The sequence below is a fragment of the Parasteatoda tepidariorum genome, chromosome 1 (assembly GCF_982258835.1).
Source record: "Parasteatoda tepidariorum strain Cologne lab strain chromosome 1, Ptep-v5.0, whole genome shotgun sequence".
NCBI lineage: Eukaryota > Metazoa > Arthropoda > Arachnida > Araneae > Theridiidae > Parasteatoda > Parasteatoda tepidariorum.
Window position 1 is genome coordinate 48393478 of NC_141755.1, and position 18006 is coordinate 48411483.

General features: G+C 30.4%; 2 protein-coding genes across 2 annotated transcripts in view; one reads left to right on the forward strand and one right to left on the reverse strand.

Moving 5' to 3' along the window:
* Positions 1-24: 24 nt before the first annotated feature.
* Bin1 (histone deacetylase complex subunit SAP18) lies at positions 25-7203 on the forward strand. The gene is made up of 3 exons (XM_016053309.3): positions 25-235; positions 1468-1574; positions 6803-7203. Exons 1-3 carry the CDS (start codon positions 185-187, stop codon positions 7083-7085), a joined length of 441 nt encoding a protein of 146 aa, XP_015908795.1. The 5' UTR covers positions 25-184; the 3' UTR covers positions 7086-7203.
* A 3688-nt stretch (positions 7204-10891) lies between these two features.
* The window catches only part of LOC107440400 (uncharacterized), a 60063-nt gene continuing 52948 nt past the window's right edge, over positions 10892-18006 (reverse strand). Inside the window, exon 3 of the mRNA XM_016053308.5 lies at positions 10892-12633. Within this exon, the coding sequence (XP_015908794.1) occupies positions 11063-12633 (1571 nt within the window). The 3' untranslated portion in view covers positions 10892-11062. The remainder of the gene's footprint in view (positions 12634-18006) is intronic.

Sequence of the window (18006 nt, forward strand, 5' to 3'; positions counted from 1 at the left end):
GTTTCAGCCAAAACAACTCAACCCTTTTAAAGTTTTGTTTTGTTGATGTCTCAGTGGCGGTCAAGCGATTTTCTTACTACAGTTCTAGATTCCAAACTTTAATATTTTAAAATTTGAATAATTTTTTTAATGTTAATTGTTTGTAGTAATTATTAATATTTGTAGTTTTGCAATAATTTTTGGTATGGAATCTGTTGTTGAAGAAAAACCTGAACTATCAGTTGATCGAGAAAAAGTAATACTTTTATATTAAAAGCTAATTGTTTTTTATTAGATAGTAATTCTTTTACTACAGAAACTGTAGTCGTTGTAAACATTTGAATTTTGTTTAATAATTTTTTATGTTAGCAATTAAGTGCTCTTAGAACTGATTCGAATCATTATTCGATGTCCTTGCGTAGTTAGCTATTGCATAGATCTAAACCATGCAATTTTATATTAATTTATTATAGTTCTAATTTAAAATATGTCATCAATTTTCTTTTAATGGTAATAAAATTGGTTCCTTCCTAAATTTCTCTAATATCCTGCAAAATTAAGTAAGTTTTAAAGTAAAAAAAATTTTTCAAGTGCCATTCTCAACCCAGAAGTAATTTTTGTTCTGTTCAGAATAAGAAAATAAAATTTATATAATATTTATTTATTATTTTATTTGTATTCAGTAAATAAATAAGACAATGTATTGATTTTTCCACTTTTTAAGTAAACAGCTCTTAAACATGTTTATAATTTTACTGTTAATGTCACATTTTTAATATTAATTTTAAAAAATGGTATTGAATAATCGCAATTTGTGCATCCTGAAATTTTGAATTTGACTAATTTTATTTGTTGTTGATTTTGATGTGTATAATATAATAACCTCATGATAAAACGAATTTCGAATTTTAGTTATCACTTTTTGACATGCCAGATCTGCGACAATTCCATCTTAAATCCATGTCATTTTCTGATCTTTTTTTAGCCTTTTAGTTATAATTTATTAAATTTCAATATTTTTACTAATAAGAAGTTATTATGACGACTTGCATATGATCAGAGTTAAGTAACAACTATTTGTTAACAGTTTATTAAAAAAAATCACTTAGTTGTATTTCATTCCTCCACTGTGATTCCACATGTTTTTCCTGAGCTGTTTTCAAATAATATTTCTATTTTTGTTATTTTTAATATAATGTTATCTAAATTGTTTTTAGACAATTAAGTTGATTTCAATTGTTAGTTTAGTTAAGGTAGGTATGCACTGTTAATTGGTTTTATTAATCTTAAATATTTGTTGAATATTATTTAAATATTAAAATTTAATTAATTATTTAAATATTAAAATTTAATTAATTATTTAAATATTTTTAAATCTTAATTAAATTTTTTTTTTTTTTTTACATTTTATTTTTATTAATCATTTCATTTTTATGTAAATAAATGAAATTTTGAGAATACTTTTTTAACTTATTTTTTATATTTTAGACTTGCCCTTTATTGCTGAGAGTTTTTTTAAGCAAAGGAAGACATCACTCTCTAAGTGATTTTCAAAGAGGAAATGTACCACCTAATGAGCTTCAAATTTATACATGGTAATCTTTTTTATTCTTTTTAAGGATTCAAAGTCTTGAAACATTTCTTATTGCTTCATCTTTTTCAAATCATGTATTGTATTCTATCATGATCATCTCTTAATATTTAAATAAATCTATATCTATCAGAGTGCGTAGAGTTTTTTAAAAGTGCATATTTTTCTATCTTTTAAAAAGAGATTTTTTCTTCATTGTACTGATTGTCGTTCTAAATTACAAAAAATGCATTATTTTCACAATTTTCTTTGAAATATCTATCAGAAACTAGTTATTTTATCATGATTATGTGAAGTTTTTGAAAATGTTTTTGAATTTCTCTAATTTTATGTTTATAAATTAAGAACTTTAAACAATAAAAAAAGTAATTTTTATTGCTGCACAGATCCTAATAATGATTTTTTTTTTAAGTGATTAAAAATATTTTTTGAGTGTTTAATAAATACTTAAAAGGTGCTTATTTTTTGTTGAAAAATCCGACTATGTACCCTGTCTATATTTGATTGGGCTTTGCTCACATATATTGTTTGATTTTAATATGCCCATTATTTACAATGTTTTATTCATGTGCAATGCAATTAATAAAAAAAGGGCAAATTGAAATGGTTGAATAAATTTTGACCTTCTGATCGAATTGTTGATGAGTTTTTGTCAGTTGATGGTTTTATCCAGTTTAAACCATGGTCATGGCAAAAACCCTTTTTGATATAGTTTTTGACCAGTGTTAAAAACCCAAAATTTTTGTGTAAGGAAAATTATTAGCTATTATAAATAAGTATTTCTAAATACACTAAAACATACATATAAGATTACAAGTGATTAATCAATTTCATTCTTGAATTATTTTGATACTAAACTCTATTTTTGACAATTACTGTCAAAAACCTAAATGTTTGTGTAGAAAATATTAAATAATAAATAGAAATGTGTAAATTTGAAACGTATCCACTCTGAACAGTGTTAAAGCCCTCTGTACTCTTTTAAGTTTATTTTTCAGTTTTCAATGAATAAGACCGGAATTTAAAACTATTCTTTTGATTGATGCTAAGCTGTATAGTCTAGAAAGTAGACATACTAAAGTTATGAGGGTCTAAGCCCGATATAGTGAAGTCCCGTGCCTTGCTATACACGTATAATGTTATTTTTTGTGGATATAGTGAACCAAAAAAATGAGGAAGTTGCATATTGTGAACTCAGTGGTCTGTCTAGGTTTTTCTAAGAGTACCTATTTTGTGAAAATTTAGACATAATTTGTGAAAAATTAAAAATTATATTTAAAAATCCAACACAAAAATATGGCAAGAATATGGATTTATCATTTCTTAAGGAATACAAAAATAAAATTTTAAGAGAAAGTATTTTGTGAAACTACCGTTTTTCCTAAAATTAAATTTGTGAAACTACTGTTTTTCCTAAAGTTGAATTTGTAAAGGTACCGCTAAACGGTAGTAAATTCGGTCTGGACAGACCCCTCAACTTTTTTCTGTTTTCGACTGATTTTTTAAAAATAATTTTGAAATTTCTACTTCAAAATAAATACATATACCGATTTTTAAAACCATCTATAGAGGGGAATGTAGGTATAAGCATTTTTTCTTGTTTGCTTCTTTTATCTCACTTTCCCATCCCTAAACAAACCAAGCAGATGTTTCCAACCCAGGCAAATTATGCATCTGTAAGGTGTCAGTGGGATCAATATGCATTTTCTGTCAGAGGGAATGAGTAATTATTATTGGTCAAAGGGTTGGACACTAATATGTTGGTAAAGCCCTCATTTCTACTACTTTTTGCTCTTAGTTCAGTTAAAAAAATCCTGCAAACAAGTGACTCAAATTTAACTATGGCAAGCAGTAAACGTAAAACATTCTCCATTGATGATAAAATGGGCATAATCAGAAATATTGAAAATGGATGCAATCAAGCTGATATTTGCAGGGAATATAAACTATCCAAATCTGCAGTTTGTAACTTGTGGAAAAATAGTCAATTAATAATTTCTGCTCATGAAAAAAATTTAGATGGCAGAAAAAATTTGAGAAAAGCAGATCACAAGGATGTTGAAAAAGCATTACTGAAGTGGTTCACCAATCGAAGAAGCCGCAATCTTCCAGTATCTGGACAAATGGCGATGAATTTGCTAAGCGATTTTATGAGGCTACTTTTGTGTGCTCGAATGGCAGGTTAGACAGGTTTAAAAAATGGAATAACTGAAATTCATGAAAAATTATCTGAGAGCTGGGATGTGTTTCTATATCTGATGTTGAGGATTGCTCATCAGCTATAGATTTTTAATTTTTTTTTGTATGCAAGACGAAAAGTAATGAAAAATTTCACATTTTTTTGCTACTACATAATATTTTTCAGTCATTTATTTGAATAATATGTAATAAAAGGGAGTAGTTTGAGAACCATTTGATAAATTGCCTGCATAACGGATATAGTGAACCAAAATTTCAGTCCCTTGAAGGTTCGTTTGACTGTATAACATAATAACTTAACATGTAACTAGGAAAGTTATTCTCATAACTGTATTAAGTATTAATTATAAAATAATAGTAATTTAATTATATCCGGGAATTAATTAATTGATAAATTATTAACTCATTTAAACAAATATTTATGTTTTTTATAAATTATAATTAATTCACTAATCAGTAAACTAATTATTAACATTAGTTCACTAATATTGGAAATATTCATGTACATATAAGCAGGAGGGCAGAAAATTCTAATTTCTCTTTATCATTTCTTACAGGATACAAAAATAAAATTTTAGTATTTTATGAAATTTCCTTAAGTTGAATTTGTGAAGGTACTGCTAAATGGTAGTAAATTTGGCCTGGACAGACCCCTGATGATAAAAATCAAAATATATTGAATAGTAATAATTTATTAATTAAATTTAAGGTTCCACTTAGGGAATTTAAACTAATAAATGCACAAATTGACAAATCTTTTTTAACAAGAAAAAGTTTTGCAAAGCTGCACAATTTTTTGTCAGACTTATTCTGCTCCTCTAAATATAATTAATAACAACAACAAATATTGAGAATCAATGAAAAAATTATATTTTGAGATCAGACAATTATTAGTGAACTTTATTTTTACTTAATCTAAAAAAATCTGCCTAAATTGTAACATTCAATTATTATGTAACATTAAAAATCAATATTGAAATTGAATTGAATTGAGCCAGGTACAGAATTCATGTTGACCTGGGTTTCAAACCTCGGTGACCTCATTGGGAGATGAGCGCTCTTTCTCCTGAGCCACCTCTTAACGAGCCTCTTAAATTTCAACTTGAAGGAAATGAAAGATGTTTACAAAATCAGGATATTATAAGATCTGCCAATGCCCTTTATAATTTGAATTCTAGTCTTGATTTTGAGTTTTCTGCTAAAATCATTCAACGCTGCTCTGTATCAACTGATCTTGATTTCTTGTAATCATTCCATATTTTGAAAAATTTTAATAATTGAACTATTTGTAGTATTCCATCCTTTCCCTGTGTTTGGAAATCCTTTCTAATTTAATTTCTACATTCTGAGACTCCCGCGAAACTCCTGCACACCTGTTTCTTACGTTCCTTCTTTTAATATCTTGTTTCGACTGATTCCTCTTTACCTTCTGGTTAAACATCTTAGCATATTTCTTTGTTTATCTCGTTGCATTTCTCCTATCATTTACTGTTTATACACTAAGGAAGGTTCTTGGTTATAGAATCGAAACTATAGTTTGTCCATTTCTGTTCTTTTATTTGTGCTTTATATATTCACATTTTGTTTTAATCTTACTTGGTGTAGCATAAAATATACCTATTCTCTTTTTGGATCTACTATACAGACCATATTTTCTATATTACAGTTGGTCCCCGTCCCCCTGATAATATTTTGACACAATGCAAACAGTGAATGGTAGAAAATAAATACTTGGTAGTATACCTTGTAAAATAAATACTTGTACAAGACTGGCTCAAGGACAGAACAAAATTTTTATTAAAGTTAAATTAATTTTAAAATACTAATCATATCAAGCAGAAGGTTTTCTGCCTAGAATGCAGCAAATGTTTAAACTTTTGTTATATTTTTTAGATGATTTGCCCAAATAATTTTTGAATATGAATTTTAAAAAGTTTTCTGTTTCAATTAGATATTTTGTGTGAGTCCAAATATGCAAATAGTTTATTGGGTATTCATTGTCATTATGTCTTCGTTTTTTCTCTCTATTATTATACTTTGTGAAATTTGTATGAGTTAAATGAGTAATATTTTTGGTTGATCTAAATTTTTAGAATATTAATTCAGGGCCAATAAGATTAAACGAAATATTGAAAGAAGTCTATCATCTATTTTTTTAGTGCAAATTTATGAGTATCAGCTTGTCTGGGAAGTCAAGGGGACCTCTATGCAATGCTGACCACATTGCAACAATCGTGCTATTTGGTCATGAAATTGTGGAGCTTTAACCTCCATGAGCTCGCTGTGTGTTGCTGTGATAATGCTTTGCTTTTTTTTTACATCTAAATAAGTATAATAATTTGAAAAAATGTTCTTTGTTACAAATTTTTTATTAAATTTTATTAATACCATGTTTACAATTCATAATTACCTGTGTTTTTAAAAATGGAACTTTCTGTATAAAAGATTTTTTTTTTTTTTTACTAGTTTTAAGATTCAACAATAAGATATATAATTGATGAATATATTACTGATTGTTGTGACTTTATAAAAAATCTGTCATGTTAAATTTTTTAATTTTTTCTAGCATTTATACAAACTATTGCTTTTATCTATTATTTATGTATTTTCATATTATGAGATCTACTTGTTAAACCTTCTCTTAATGAAATCTTACTTTTTTTATTATTTCATATCCAAAATACACAAATGCAATGGGGCAGAGCCTCTCAACAGTTTTGTTTTCGTTGTGAATATTTGTCTCATATTGAGGTGAGCTGTAGAGCTCGAAAAGAGGTTCAAGCAGTTCTGTTACTTCACGAGCTCTCTTGTTTGTGCATATTTGATGAAAGAAACCTCTTAGCATGCTTTAGAACCTGTTTTTGTTTATATTCAGATCAAAGATGAGGCAAATATTTATGTTTTGGGCTTTAATATCAGTTAACTAAGCTATCTCATAAAATGAAAAGTTGACTAGTTGTCCATTGAGTAAGAATCCTACAATTCCATTTCATTCATTCTAAAACATTAGGTCTAATCTATGTGATTCTTTAGGCTCGATGCAACTTTGAAAGAATTGACAAGCCTAGTGAAAGAAGTGAACCCTGATGCGAGACGAAAAGGAACTCATTTTGACTTTGCCCTGGTTTTCCCTGAACCCAGAGGACCCAATTACAGAATGAGAGAAATTGGAAGAACATGTTCAGGTGAGAAATCTGCTGACGATGGTAAATCTCTGTCTGCTTGCCGATTTCAGATTGGTGACTACTTAGACATAGCCATATCACCACCTCCCTATCGTGATAGACCACCTCAATCCAGAAGAGTGAGGATTTAAAAAAGCTTCTTTCATTAAGACTGAAATTCTCATACTGCAACACAATTTCATATTTTAGTGAATAAATTTGTACATAAATATTGCTCATGTGTCAATAAATTTTGTGGAATAATTATAAGGTGGTTATGCTTCTTGATATTTTATAAATTATAATTTAACCTCATCTCTGGCGGCGTCACATCTCATATGTTCGGCGTTTTTGTGCCTGTATGGTTGCTGTCTCATACCATGCAACGAAGAGAATAGAACGTATATTAAGTTTCCGCAATGAAAAAAAATTTTTTATATATTTATTTTTTTGGTCAGAAATTTGAAATATCTGTCAGTGTGTAATAAAAGGGATTAAAAAAAATTCTTTTTTTTTTTCTTTTTCGTGATGCAGTACAGAAATAAGGAAAATAATGCTAATATTTTTTTCATTGATGCATCCCCTTTTGAATATATTCTAAAATAGTTATTAAATCATTACCTGTAAATTTAACATTTTCCACTTTTTTTAAATCAAATTTAAAAAATTTTGATGTTTTACAAATTTAACTTCATATCATATATGTAAGGTATAGTAACTTTTAGGCTTTACTTCACTATGTTCTATTGAATTATAATGCTTGCATACAAAAAACAGAGCAATAATACATAATAACAGGGTGCGTAGCGTTTGTAAAAAGTGCTTAAAGGTGCTTTTTGGGGTATTTCGTTTTTAAAAGCTTTTAAAGGTGCTTTTTTCAGCTGGCGTTTTTAAAAAGTGATTTTTTTTTCTTCCTCCCTTCAGTGATATCTGGTGGATCCCATGCATTTCACGAAAAATGGGGTGTGTTGCTACGTAATCATTCATGTCGTATCCACGTTATGACTTCTGCATGCACGCACACTTGAAACCGAAACCCGAGTGCTCCAATTCGGATGGAGAATATCAGATCCTTATGAAATGTTTTTTTTAAAATTTTATTATTGTTTATTTTATTTTACTTCTAACACTTTTTTGACGTAGGGGGTAAGGGTACTTTTGTTCTGAGTTCAGGAAGTTGAATTCACTCGATGATGTGGGAAAGTAATGATTGTTTCGATTTACGTCTGTTTCTTTTTGGGGTTTTTTTAACGCTAAAACTGTTTATAGAAAGTTTTTGTTTTTCAGTGATATCACTGATTGAATATGAATTTTTTGAGTGCTTGAAAATTTTTGTAAAGTGCTTGAAAAGTTTTTAAAAAGTGCTTATTTTTGATTCAAAGATTTGGCTACGCACCCTGAATAAGGTAAACAAATTGTTTTAAAAATTGAATCTGTTGATACTTAATTTTAAAAAGTCACTGATTACAATTCTCCATGTGTGTTGTGTTACACTTAGTGCATTCTGATAGTTAATTGCTTTATTTTTTTAAAAAAAATTACCAAAATATTACTAAGTTCTGTATTTAGGAATTTAAAAAAAATTAGACGGTAGGGCTATATTGGAACAACTCTTTTACTGTTTCAGTTTCTACCTACAAAATAAGTTTATTTTATTCTATATTTAAATTTTAAAATATCTAATAGAAATCCAGTGAAACTTGACAACTCCTGATTCTGCTAACAATGGGCTTAATAAACTATTTTCCAACCGATTAACTTACAATCTATATCCAGTAGTCGACAACATTTTTTTCCCACCGAAATTTTTACTGGTAGGCCACATAACTTCTGTTTTAGATTGCATATATCAATATAATATCAAAAACATAGGATTTCAGTAATAACTGTTAGTAAATAACAGAAAAATAAAGACTATATTAAATTTACTATTTTCGTTTAATAATAGTCACTCAGCGTAACTGGCTAGTATCCCAAGGTTAATTAATGAGACATCGTCACCAGATCTCTGATGCAATATGTTTGGCTTTTGTTTTATTTACGCACATGTTGCGTAACAATAGAATTTCATTTCATTTTGCAACATTTCATAATACAAACGCGTTAGATGTTTATAATTTAGGCATGGAAAATGGCAGCAGGCGATGGCTAAGTGGATAAACTGAATGAAAAAGTCGAAGCTTTTTTAATAACCTTGCATCATCAAGTTAAAAATGGATTATTTTGATTTAGGAATGATGGATATTGCTTTTCATTTGCGTGGTTCACCTCGAAAAGTACAACCGACGGCTGTTTCACCAAATCAAAAGCAACCACTTCTTTTCATTTGCAAAAATGCCTAGCGGTCATCATAATTTCAATTGATTTCTGGGTTATCAAAATTTACCCAGTGGGTCGCAAGGTATTCCGCTTGTGCATAGTTTGTCGCTAATCTAGAAGCAAGTACCGTTCTGTAAATGAAAAAAAAGGTTTACCCTGAATAACCTTTGATCTAATGATAGGATTTTTACATTCTTAAGGATTCGATAAGATGACTTCAAATACTATGTTAATTATTGATAAAGACGATATTTTAAGTTAGAAATCAGACACAAAAACGTCTTTTTTGTCGACGGATTCAGATTTCTAAACCCCAAAATATATGGGGTAGCCACAATTTTTGGCAATCGATATGGGCCCAATAGTTAGGTCAGTAGAACGATTATTTTCCCATCTAAATCTGATTTTTTTTATCTCTGAAACAAAAAGTTAATGTACAGTGCGCAAAAAAAAAAAAAAAACGGGCTACCCTCAATAATTTTTAATCCCCCTAATGATCGGATCTTCGCGTTCTAGGACTCAATATGCTAATTATTTAGTGCTGACGATATTTTAAATTACGAAATCCGACACAAAATCGCACTTTCTCTGAATAAACGTATTATTTTTTTAACTGATTCGGATTTCTGACCCTCAAAATAAAGGAGTAGCCACAATCTCGGAAATATGGTTCCAATATAGTTTGATCAGGAGAGCGATCCAATGTTTGAACCTCTTATGCTAATTTTACTCTGCGTAAAACTTATACAGGGTAATTTTTTTTTTTTTTTTTGCTCACTGTACATTAATTTCTGAAAATTATGATCCTTTGATGAATGGTTTCGACTGTAAATGAATTTATTCCATTAATTTTTTTTAATTACTTTTTTTATCTTCCTTATATCCTACAGAATTAGTAAAATCTGTTTAGTGTTTATATTAAAATTCATATTTATATTTTAAATATTTCGCTGGGGAGTTTCCCCGCAATTATAAGTAATCCATTTCAATAGTGACATTTGTCTCAAATAAAATTATAATTCTCAAATGATTTCTTTATCTAAAAAAAATAATCTTTTAGCAATTTCTTGCTATTGAATAATACTTAATGAGTAAAATAAAAGTATTTATAATTTACTCTTGAATTAATTATGCAAAGATATTTATTTTGTTATCAACTCAAGTATGCATAATATTCTAAACATAATTCAAGAAAAATTATCTCTAATTATTCGTTATAAGTTATCTTTAAATTTGCTATATAAATGAAGCGGTCAATGTTAAAAGGGGATATGTTACAAAATTACGTTTTCGAGAAAAACCAAAAAAAACTGTGTAGAAACTTGATATCAAATGCCAAGTAATTTTCTAGACTGCCTAATGAAGAGGATACAACAATTGGGAAGCAATTGAAACAATCTTTCCACAATTGACACGGTTTTGGATTTTTTTTTTTGTTTTTTGAAATAGCGGATTTGTAACATTACCCCGTTTTAACATTGACCGCTTCAAATGTACTTGTAGTTTTATTAATCTTAGTCTAAATTTCAAAATCTTTTGTTCTGTTTTTCTTTTTGTAAACTTATGTATTATTTGCGAACACAATAGTTATTTTCAGTACAATTTTAGTGTTTTGTGTTCATGGAATTAATGAATTGAAAACATGATGCACGTATTTTATTTCTCCCAAACTAGAAAAAAAAGTTTAATTTACATATAAATTAGTTTTTACTCTACTAATAGTACATTCTCTGTACAATAGTATGAGTGATAAGTACTTGTGCTACAGGAACTCTACTGTTCATACCGTCTATTAAATTTGAGCCTTATTTTATCTGTTTTTATTTCGAGTTAAGATCAGGCGATTTGTCTGACTGTCGTTATTTGTCACTGCGTATGATGAAGTATCAGGAGATGGTACAGACTTTTCTTTTTTCGTACTCGTATCATTTACATTTTGCTTAGAGTTTTTTAATTTTTTTAGAACTGATATCATGTTATCTTCTGTTTTTGTATCTGGTTGTTTGTCATCTGAACTTTCACCATTTATCGAAAGATTCTTAGCTTTACCACTTTCAATTCCACTTGCATTTGTTTGTTTTTCTTTCTTTAAGAAAGAAGATAGAGGTATAGGTATCGGAATAGGAACTGGAAGTGGCAGGAATATTGGATAAGGTAACATGACTGTGTTTGGTGGCGCAGAGGATCCTGCATTGAAATGTGGCATTGAAGGCTTCAAGTTCGGTAACACAGGATCCGGGTATATATGCGATCCCAGAGGATCTGTCCTTCTGTTCATTGTTGATTGCATTCGAAGAAATGCTTCCAAATGTTGTGGGTGTGACAAAGAACCAAAGGGTGGCTGAAAAAATTGTGGATTAAATTGAGAATGAATAAAATCATTGTTCAACAATGGCGGTGGTGGAGGCAACCCAGGTGGTAAAAGCGATCCAGCTATTCCTGGATGGGATGGTATTGATTTTGAATGAGCAGCAGGTGGATTTATGGGTGATGAGTTTTGTGATATATATGGTGACACAGGTGGTGGATAAAGTCTATTTTGTCCAGGAAACGTAATTGAAGGATGTACAGATGAAGCTAAATGAGCTGGAGGGGCTTCTTGGTGGGGATTTGTTTTGTGGCGCAAATTTGCTAGACGTTGTTTTTTACGGAAATGTTCTCTGTCATTCTCAAAATGTTTTCTTCTACGTTCCACAGAATTTTTGTCTCTCTCTTCCCTCAGATAAGAAGATAGAGCATTGCACATTTCAAGTGAGCGTTTGTCTTTCACTAAAGTAGAATTATCAGGGCTCTTATGCCCACTTTGGGAATAATCCCTTTGAAGAGGAGGGAATGTTATTTTTTCAGATTTGTGTTTCATTGATAGATCCTCCAGATCTATTTCTTTTCTGACTGGATTTTGGGGGAAAGTTCTCACATTGGGGGACACTGAATCATCATCACTATGAGACAAATTTTGTCCGCCATTTATCGGCTCTTGACAATCTCTCAACCAGAGATCTGGAGTAATTAGTTTAGAGTTGGCATTTCCAATGTTCTTGCTCGTTTCTTCCTGCAAATGTGGATTCATTTGCAAATAAGCTTGAGTTTCCCGGCAGAAAATTTGCATTTTGTATTGATTCAAACACTTATCACTGCAAAATTGAAGTTGTTCATCACCATCTTTAAAGTCTACGTAATTCACTGTATGTCGCACATGCCTGCACCAGTTGCAAACACGATTCTTTTTAAAAGCTGCTCTTCGACACTGGTTGAAGCAAGGCTCGCTGCAAAAGACTTTTGTTTTGCCAGATGAAGTTTTTAGTGTAAACAATTTCAATCCTGTTTTTTGGCACCAGGCGCATATGATAGCTTCGTTGCTTGGATTTGATATCAAAGATTCTGTAAAGAAAGAAAATAATAATAAAACATTTTAGCATTTTCGCAAACATTTTTCAATTCTTTTTCTAAGCTCTTTAAGTTAACTTAATTCAAATAAATTGCATATTTATCAAACAATAAAGCCATCACATTAACGTAACTTTCACATTAAATTACTGTAGTGCAAATCAGATCTTGATTATAGTCTGTTGTCATAATTTTTGTCTTCTCTACAGAAACATTTTTAAAATTGATCTTATTTTTTAAATAACTTCGCACAGTTGTTACTGGAAAAAGCAATCCAGTGATAGCACTATGAACAGGAGCAGTCGTAGATTGCACTTGTTCATAGTGCTTTCTAACAAAGACACCCATTCTTGACCAAAATCCAGCATTCTTTTCCGATAATTATCTTTTGTCTTAACGGATTATAAATTGACTATGGGACACTAAAGTATCATTTCTTGAACTTTTAGAATTTTTTATTCCACCTATTAAAATATTTTCTTTATTTAAAAAATATAGAATTTATCCTCAATATATCTTAAATAAAGGATTTATTTTTAAAAAAGCCCTTAAAAGCTTTAAGAAGGCATATTTATATTTGCTCTATTGCTTTAACCGGATAATAAAAAACTATTAGGTTACGGAATTGAAATCTAGAGTGACCATTTAATACCGGTTGTAAACTATTACAAATTAATATGCTGCAGACTTTGCAGAAGTGGTAAGTCAAAATACAACATACAGTCCGAAAAAAAAGGGCCAAATTGAATTATTTTTAATCTAATGATAAGATCCTGACGTTTTAGGACCTTGATGTTTCGAACGGGTGGCATCAAATATGCTAATTAAAAAGTGCAGACAATATTTTTTTTTTTGCAGAGAATTATCTTTGTATAAACGAATCTTATAATTGTATGCAAAATGTTTAAAATTCATCTAAACAGTTCTCGAGACATAAGAGAAATACGCAGAAAGTAGAATTAACACATTAAGAGGTCCAAACTTTAAAGAGCTCTCCTGACAAAACTATTGGGACCATATTTCCCAGAATGCGTCGATTTATGGAGTTCTGGAACGTGAAGATCCGATCATTAGATCTAAAGTTATACAAGGTGGAACACTCCATTATTTTAGAATCCTTGTCAAAAATTATGTAAATAACCAATGGAATTAAAATTAATTGAACCAGTTTATTTGTTCGGTAGTAGTTACATTGTAACGAGGATTATCAACGCCTTTCAATTTCACACTACAATCAAATTGGTTATGATGCTTTGAATCCTACCTCGATAATGACTCTTCATTATCTAAAAACTTTTTTTCTTCTCATTAACATAATAATAACGATATTTTAAGTTTCAGAAACTGAAACTTTCTCAAAATAAGCATATATTTTTTTCAACGGATTCGGATTTCTGATTCATTGGGGGTAGCCACAATATGGGAAATACGGTCCCAGTAATATGTTAGTATCAATTTTTTCATCTTGTTTCGAAAAAGTCGTTTTTTTAAAGTTTCAATTTTCGAGAACTGTTTGAATGATTTTGTTATTTAAAATCGCATAATAAAAAATAATGTATAAGTTTATCTATCCTATAATTCAAAATTTTTATGACTAGTATTACAATAAATAATTATTTTCATACTATCTTTGGATCTCAAACAATTCTAGAGATAAAGTGATGCGCGAAAAATTGGAAATTAAAAGACTCGATATTTCGACCGTTTTCCTGCCTAAATTAAGGATTACATTTTACAGATTGCGGCTCCCTCCCTCCCCCCCTTTTTTTAAGGGTCATAAAGTCAAATTAGTGGATCAAAGGGCGTTTGTTCCAAAAAGTGTTTTTTTATTTATTTATTTATTTTTAGCATCGCAGATTTTTAAACATCAGTATTATTTCCAAATTATGCCTTTTTTCTCTATATCTCTGACACGCAAATTACAAAATTCGCTTACTTAAAGATAATTAAATGAAAGAAATAATTTTCCCTCACTATTTATTTTTAATTTTACGAGTATACAGTATGTATAATTATGTATACAAATTTTAAATGATGGTCCTTATAAAACGAAAGTTTTGCGAGTGCAGGAGTCGGAGCTTCCAAGAATTTATTACATGTTAACATAGTTTGTTTCATTGGGAAAAAAATTTAGTTAAATTCGAAGGAATATTCGTTATATGTACCAAAACTCAAATGCTCTGAAACTGAGTGTCATAAGTGATTTCACGAACATACAAACGAATGGGATGCATTTCTAATTTTTACGATAAAAATGTTTTATGATGACATTTTGTGTTAACTCAACCAATGAGGAATAAAATATTTACTAAGTTGGAATAATAGCGCGACTTCTATTAAATGCTTGTATGCTTAGAAGCATTGAGGCTCTTTCTTAATTTTTGTGATAAATATTAATGTAGTGATTCGATTATATCAAATTTGCAGAGAAATTTTCGAATTCAATACGCGTATTGATTGGAATAGCGTGAGGAATATATACATTTTTACTATTTAATTTATAAAAAAAAAAATTTTTGAAAAATAACTTAGCGATAACTTAGAAATGTATTACAATGCATTAATAATCATTGTTTTTTTTTTCATAAATAGATTTGACTACCAAAATATACCGAGCCCTCTTCTTTGGCATATAAAAAAAATGTCATCAAAAAATGACGAAGCTTTCTCTAAACCTATAAATTTACAAACATATGAATGGTTTTACATTGAATATTAAAATGGTGCAGAACCATTAATCTTTTCTTGTTAAATCAGTGATTTGAATTTAACTTCTCAACATAAAACAAAAGTAAATACAGCTCCGATACTTTTAATCTGATGTCCAAACTTCATAGGGCGAGAACCAATAAATGAAATGGTACAATATCATACATAATTCCCATGTTGAATATTTAGTTTAGTCTTTGAACTTCTCAGCATCGAAAAAAGCAGTTATACTATACACCTATATAGTTCCGGTACTTTTAATCTGATGTCCTATATTCACTATATAGCTGTATAAAAGAAATACTATTATAAAAAAGCTCTATAATGGTACAGTAGCATACATCTTTCCCATGTTAAATCAGTGGTTTAGTATTTAAACATCTCAGTAGAAAATAAAAGTAACTACAACATTGATATTTTTAATCTGATGTCCTAACTTCAAAAGACACAATAAAAGAAATGGTTCAGTGCCATACATCGTTCCCATGTTAAATCTTTGGTTTGGTATTTATAGTTCTCGGCATAAAACAAAAACAATTACTTTAACTGGGAAATAGTTCCGGTACTTTTAATCTGATGTCCTATATTCACTATATAGCTGTATAAAGAAAATACTATTATAAAAAAGCTATGGTATAGAAACATACATCGTTCCCATGTTAAATCAGTGGTTTAGTATTTAAACATCTAAGAATAAAATAAAAGTAACTACAACTTTGATATTTTTAATTTGATGTCCTAACTTCAGAAAAAACAATAAATGAAATAGTTCAGTGCCATACATCTTTCCCATGTTAAATATTTGGTTTGGTATATATACTTCTCGGCATAAAACAAAAACAATTACTTTAATTGCGAAACAGTTCCGGTACTTTTAATCTGATGTCCTAATTTCACGAAGGTTCTGTAAGTGTAATAAATCTAGACGTTACCATTCGTAAAAATATTAACACTTCATTTAATGCACGACCCCTCGCAACCATCTTAAGAAACGAACAGACGGAACCAGTAGGAGTAACCCCAAATATGTAATAACAGCTGTTTGAACTTAAGATGAGCGACGGGGCGTGGAATTAATTTGCTCCAAAGCATCTCGCCTCTCTACCTCCCATCTTCCTTTTCACTCACCCCCTTCTATAATGTTCTAAGGTAAATGGGAAGGGGGGGGTCTGCCAGAAGCTCTTTCATCTTTCAATCCGCGTTTCTACTGATTCGACGCCTATCTTCTAATGAGCCTTGTTTGCTGAGATAGATGCTTAGCTTGCTTCTAAAGCAAGATGCTGTCCATCAAGGATGGCCATTGTGCTCCCGTAAGGTGCGATTTGCTCTCCAACCCCCCCCCTCCTGTTCCTTTTGGATCATTGTAGTAGAACAATAATGATAGTAGGGGAATTAATATGTTCTTCGGCATCAGCTGAGATTCATTTTGATGATTTCCAGACAAAACTTGAGGTGCATTACCCACAAAAAGCAATGGACAAGCAGCTTATCTTGGCTAAGCAACGATGTTGATTATTAAAAATTTAAATGGTAGTCTTTCCCTGAAATTTATTCACATGAAGTCTTGATATCAGGACTCAAAAATTATATTATCAGAGCTCAACATGTCCGGGCTATGTAAGAATTCTGATGAGTTTTTTACTTGCCCGACTGGGCATGGTCAGTACTCACCAATGATTATCGCGATTAAGTTATCACTAATTCCCCGATAAAGTGCCCCCTCAAATTTGTAGGAAATTGCCAATATGCCAGATGGAGGCCGGGATAGCTTGGTTGGTAGGGCACTGGACCCATGTCCAAGAGGTCGAGTGGTTGACCTGTCGGCCGAAGATTCTCCGTGTAGTAAATGGTGACTGATGCACGTTAAATCTGTCGAGTCACAAAGTCCTCAATGTTCCCTTAACAAATCAATACCTCTGGGGGTACTGATCCAGGAGTTTCCTTGTCTTCTGGATTGGTTCAAAATTACAAGACTAAGGAAATTACAAAGCTACGGCTGTTCAACAACGGTTATAGATGGGAGCCGTGGTGGCTCAGGGGAGAGACCGTGCTCCTTCCAATGAAGTGAATCGGGTTCGAATCCCAGCGATGACTGGTCGATTCGAATTCCACACCCGGCTTGCACTGATCGCAATGCTGAATTAATATATTCTCAGAGGTAGACGGATCATGGATTAGAGTGCAATTTGCCGTCAGACTAACCGTGGAAGGTTTACGTGGTTTTCCTCTCCATGTAACGCTAATGCGGGTTCGTTCATCAAAAAGTCCTCCACGCAGACAAATTTATCCCAATATTTGATTCAGGAGTTCCTCTGTCTTCTGCATTGAGTTCAAAATTACAAAGCTACGGAGTTTATCATTAGTAGTAGTAAATCCAGAATTGTGTCAGATGTTTAACAATGGTTATAAAATAAAAGATGGGTAGTGGATAAACGGTGCAAAAGAGGTGGGGTACTATCGATTATATTAGATCCGATCAAAATTTAACTGAATTTACTTAGATAAATAAGAATTGGAAAAAAATTTGGCTTATTCTTTTTTTTTTTATCCCCTAGTCATGTTCATATATTTAAAAAAAATAATACATTTAACTTAATTAATAATAGCAACTGTTAAATTTGGTTTAAAATTCTTTGGTACTTAATTTTCCATTTTCAT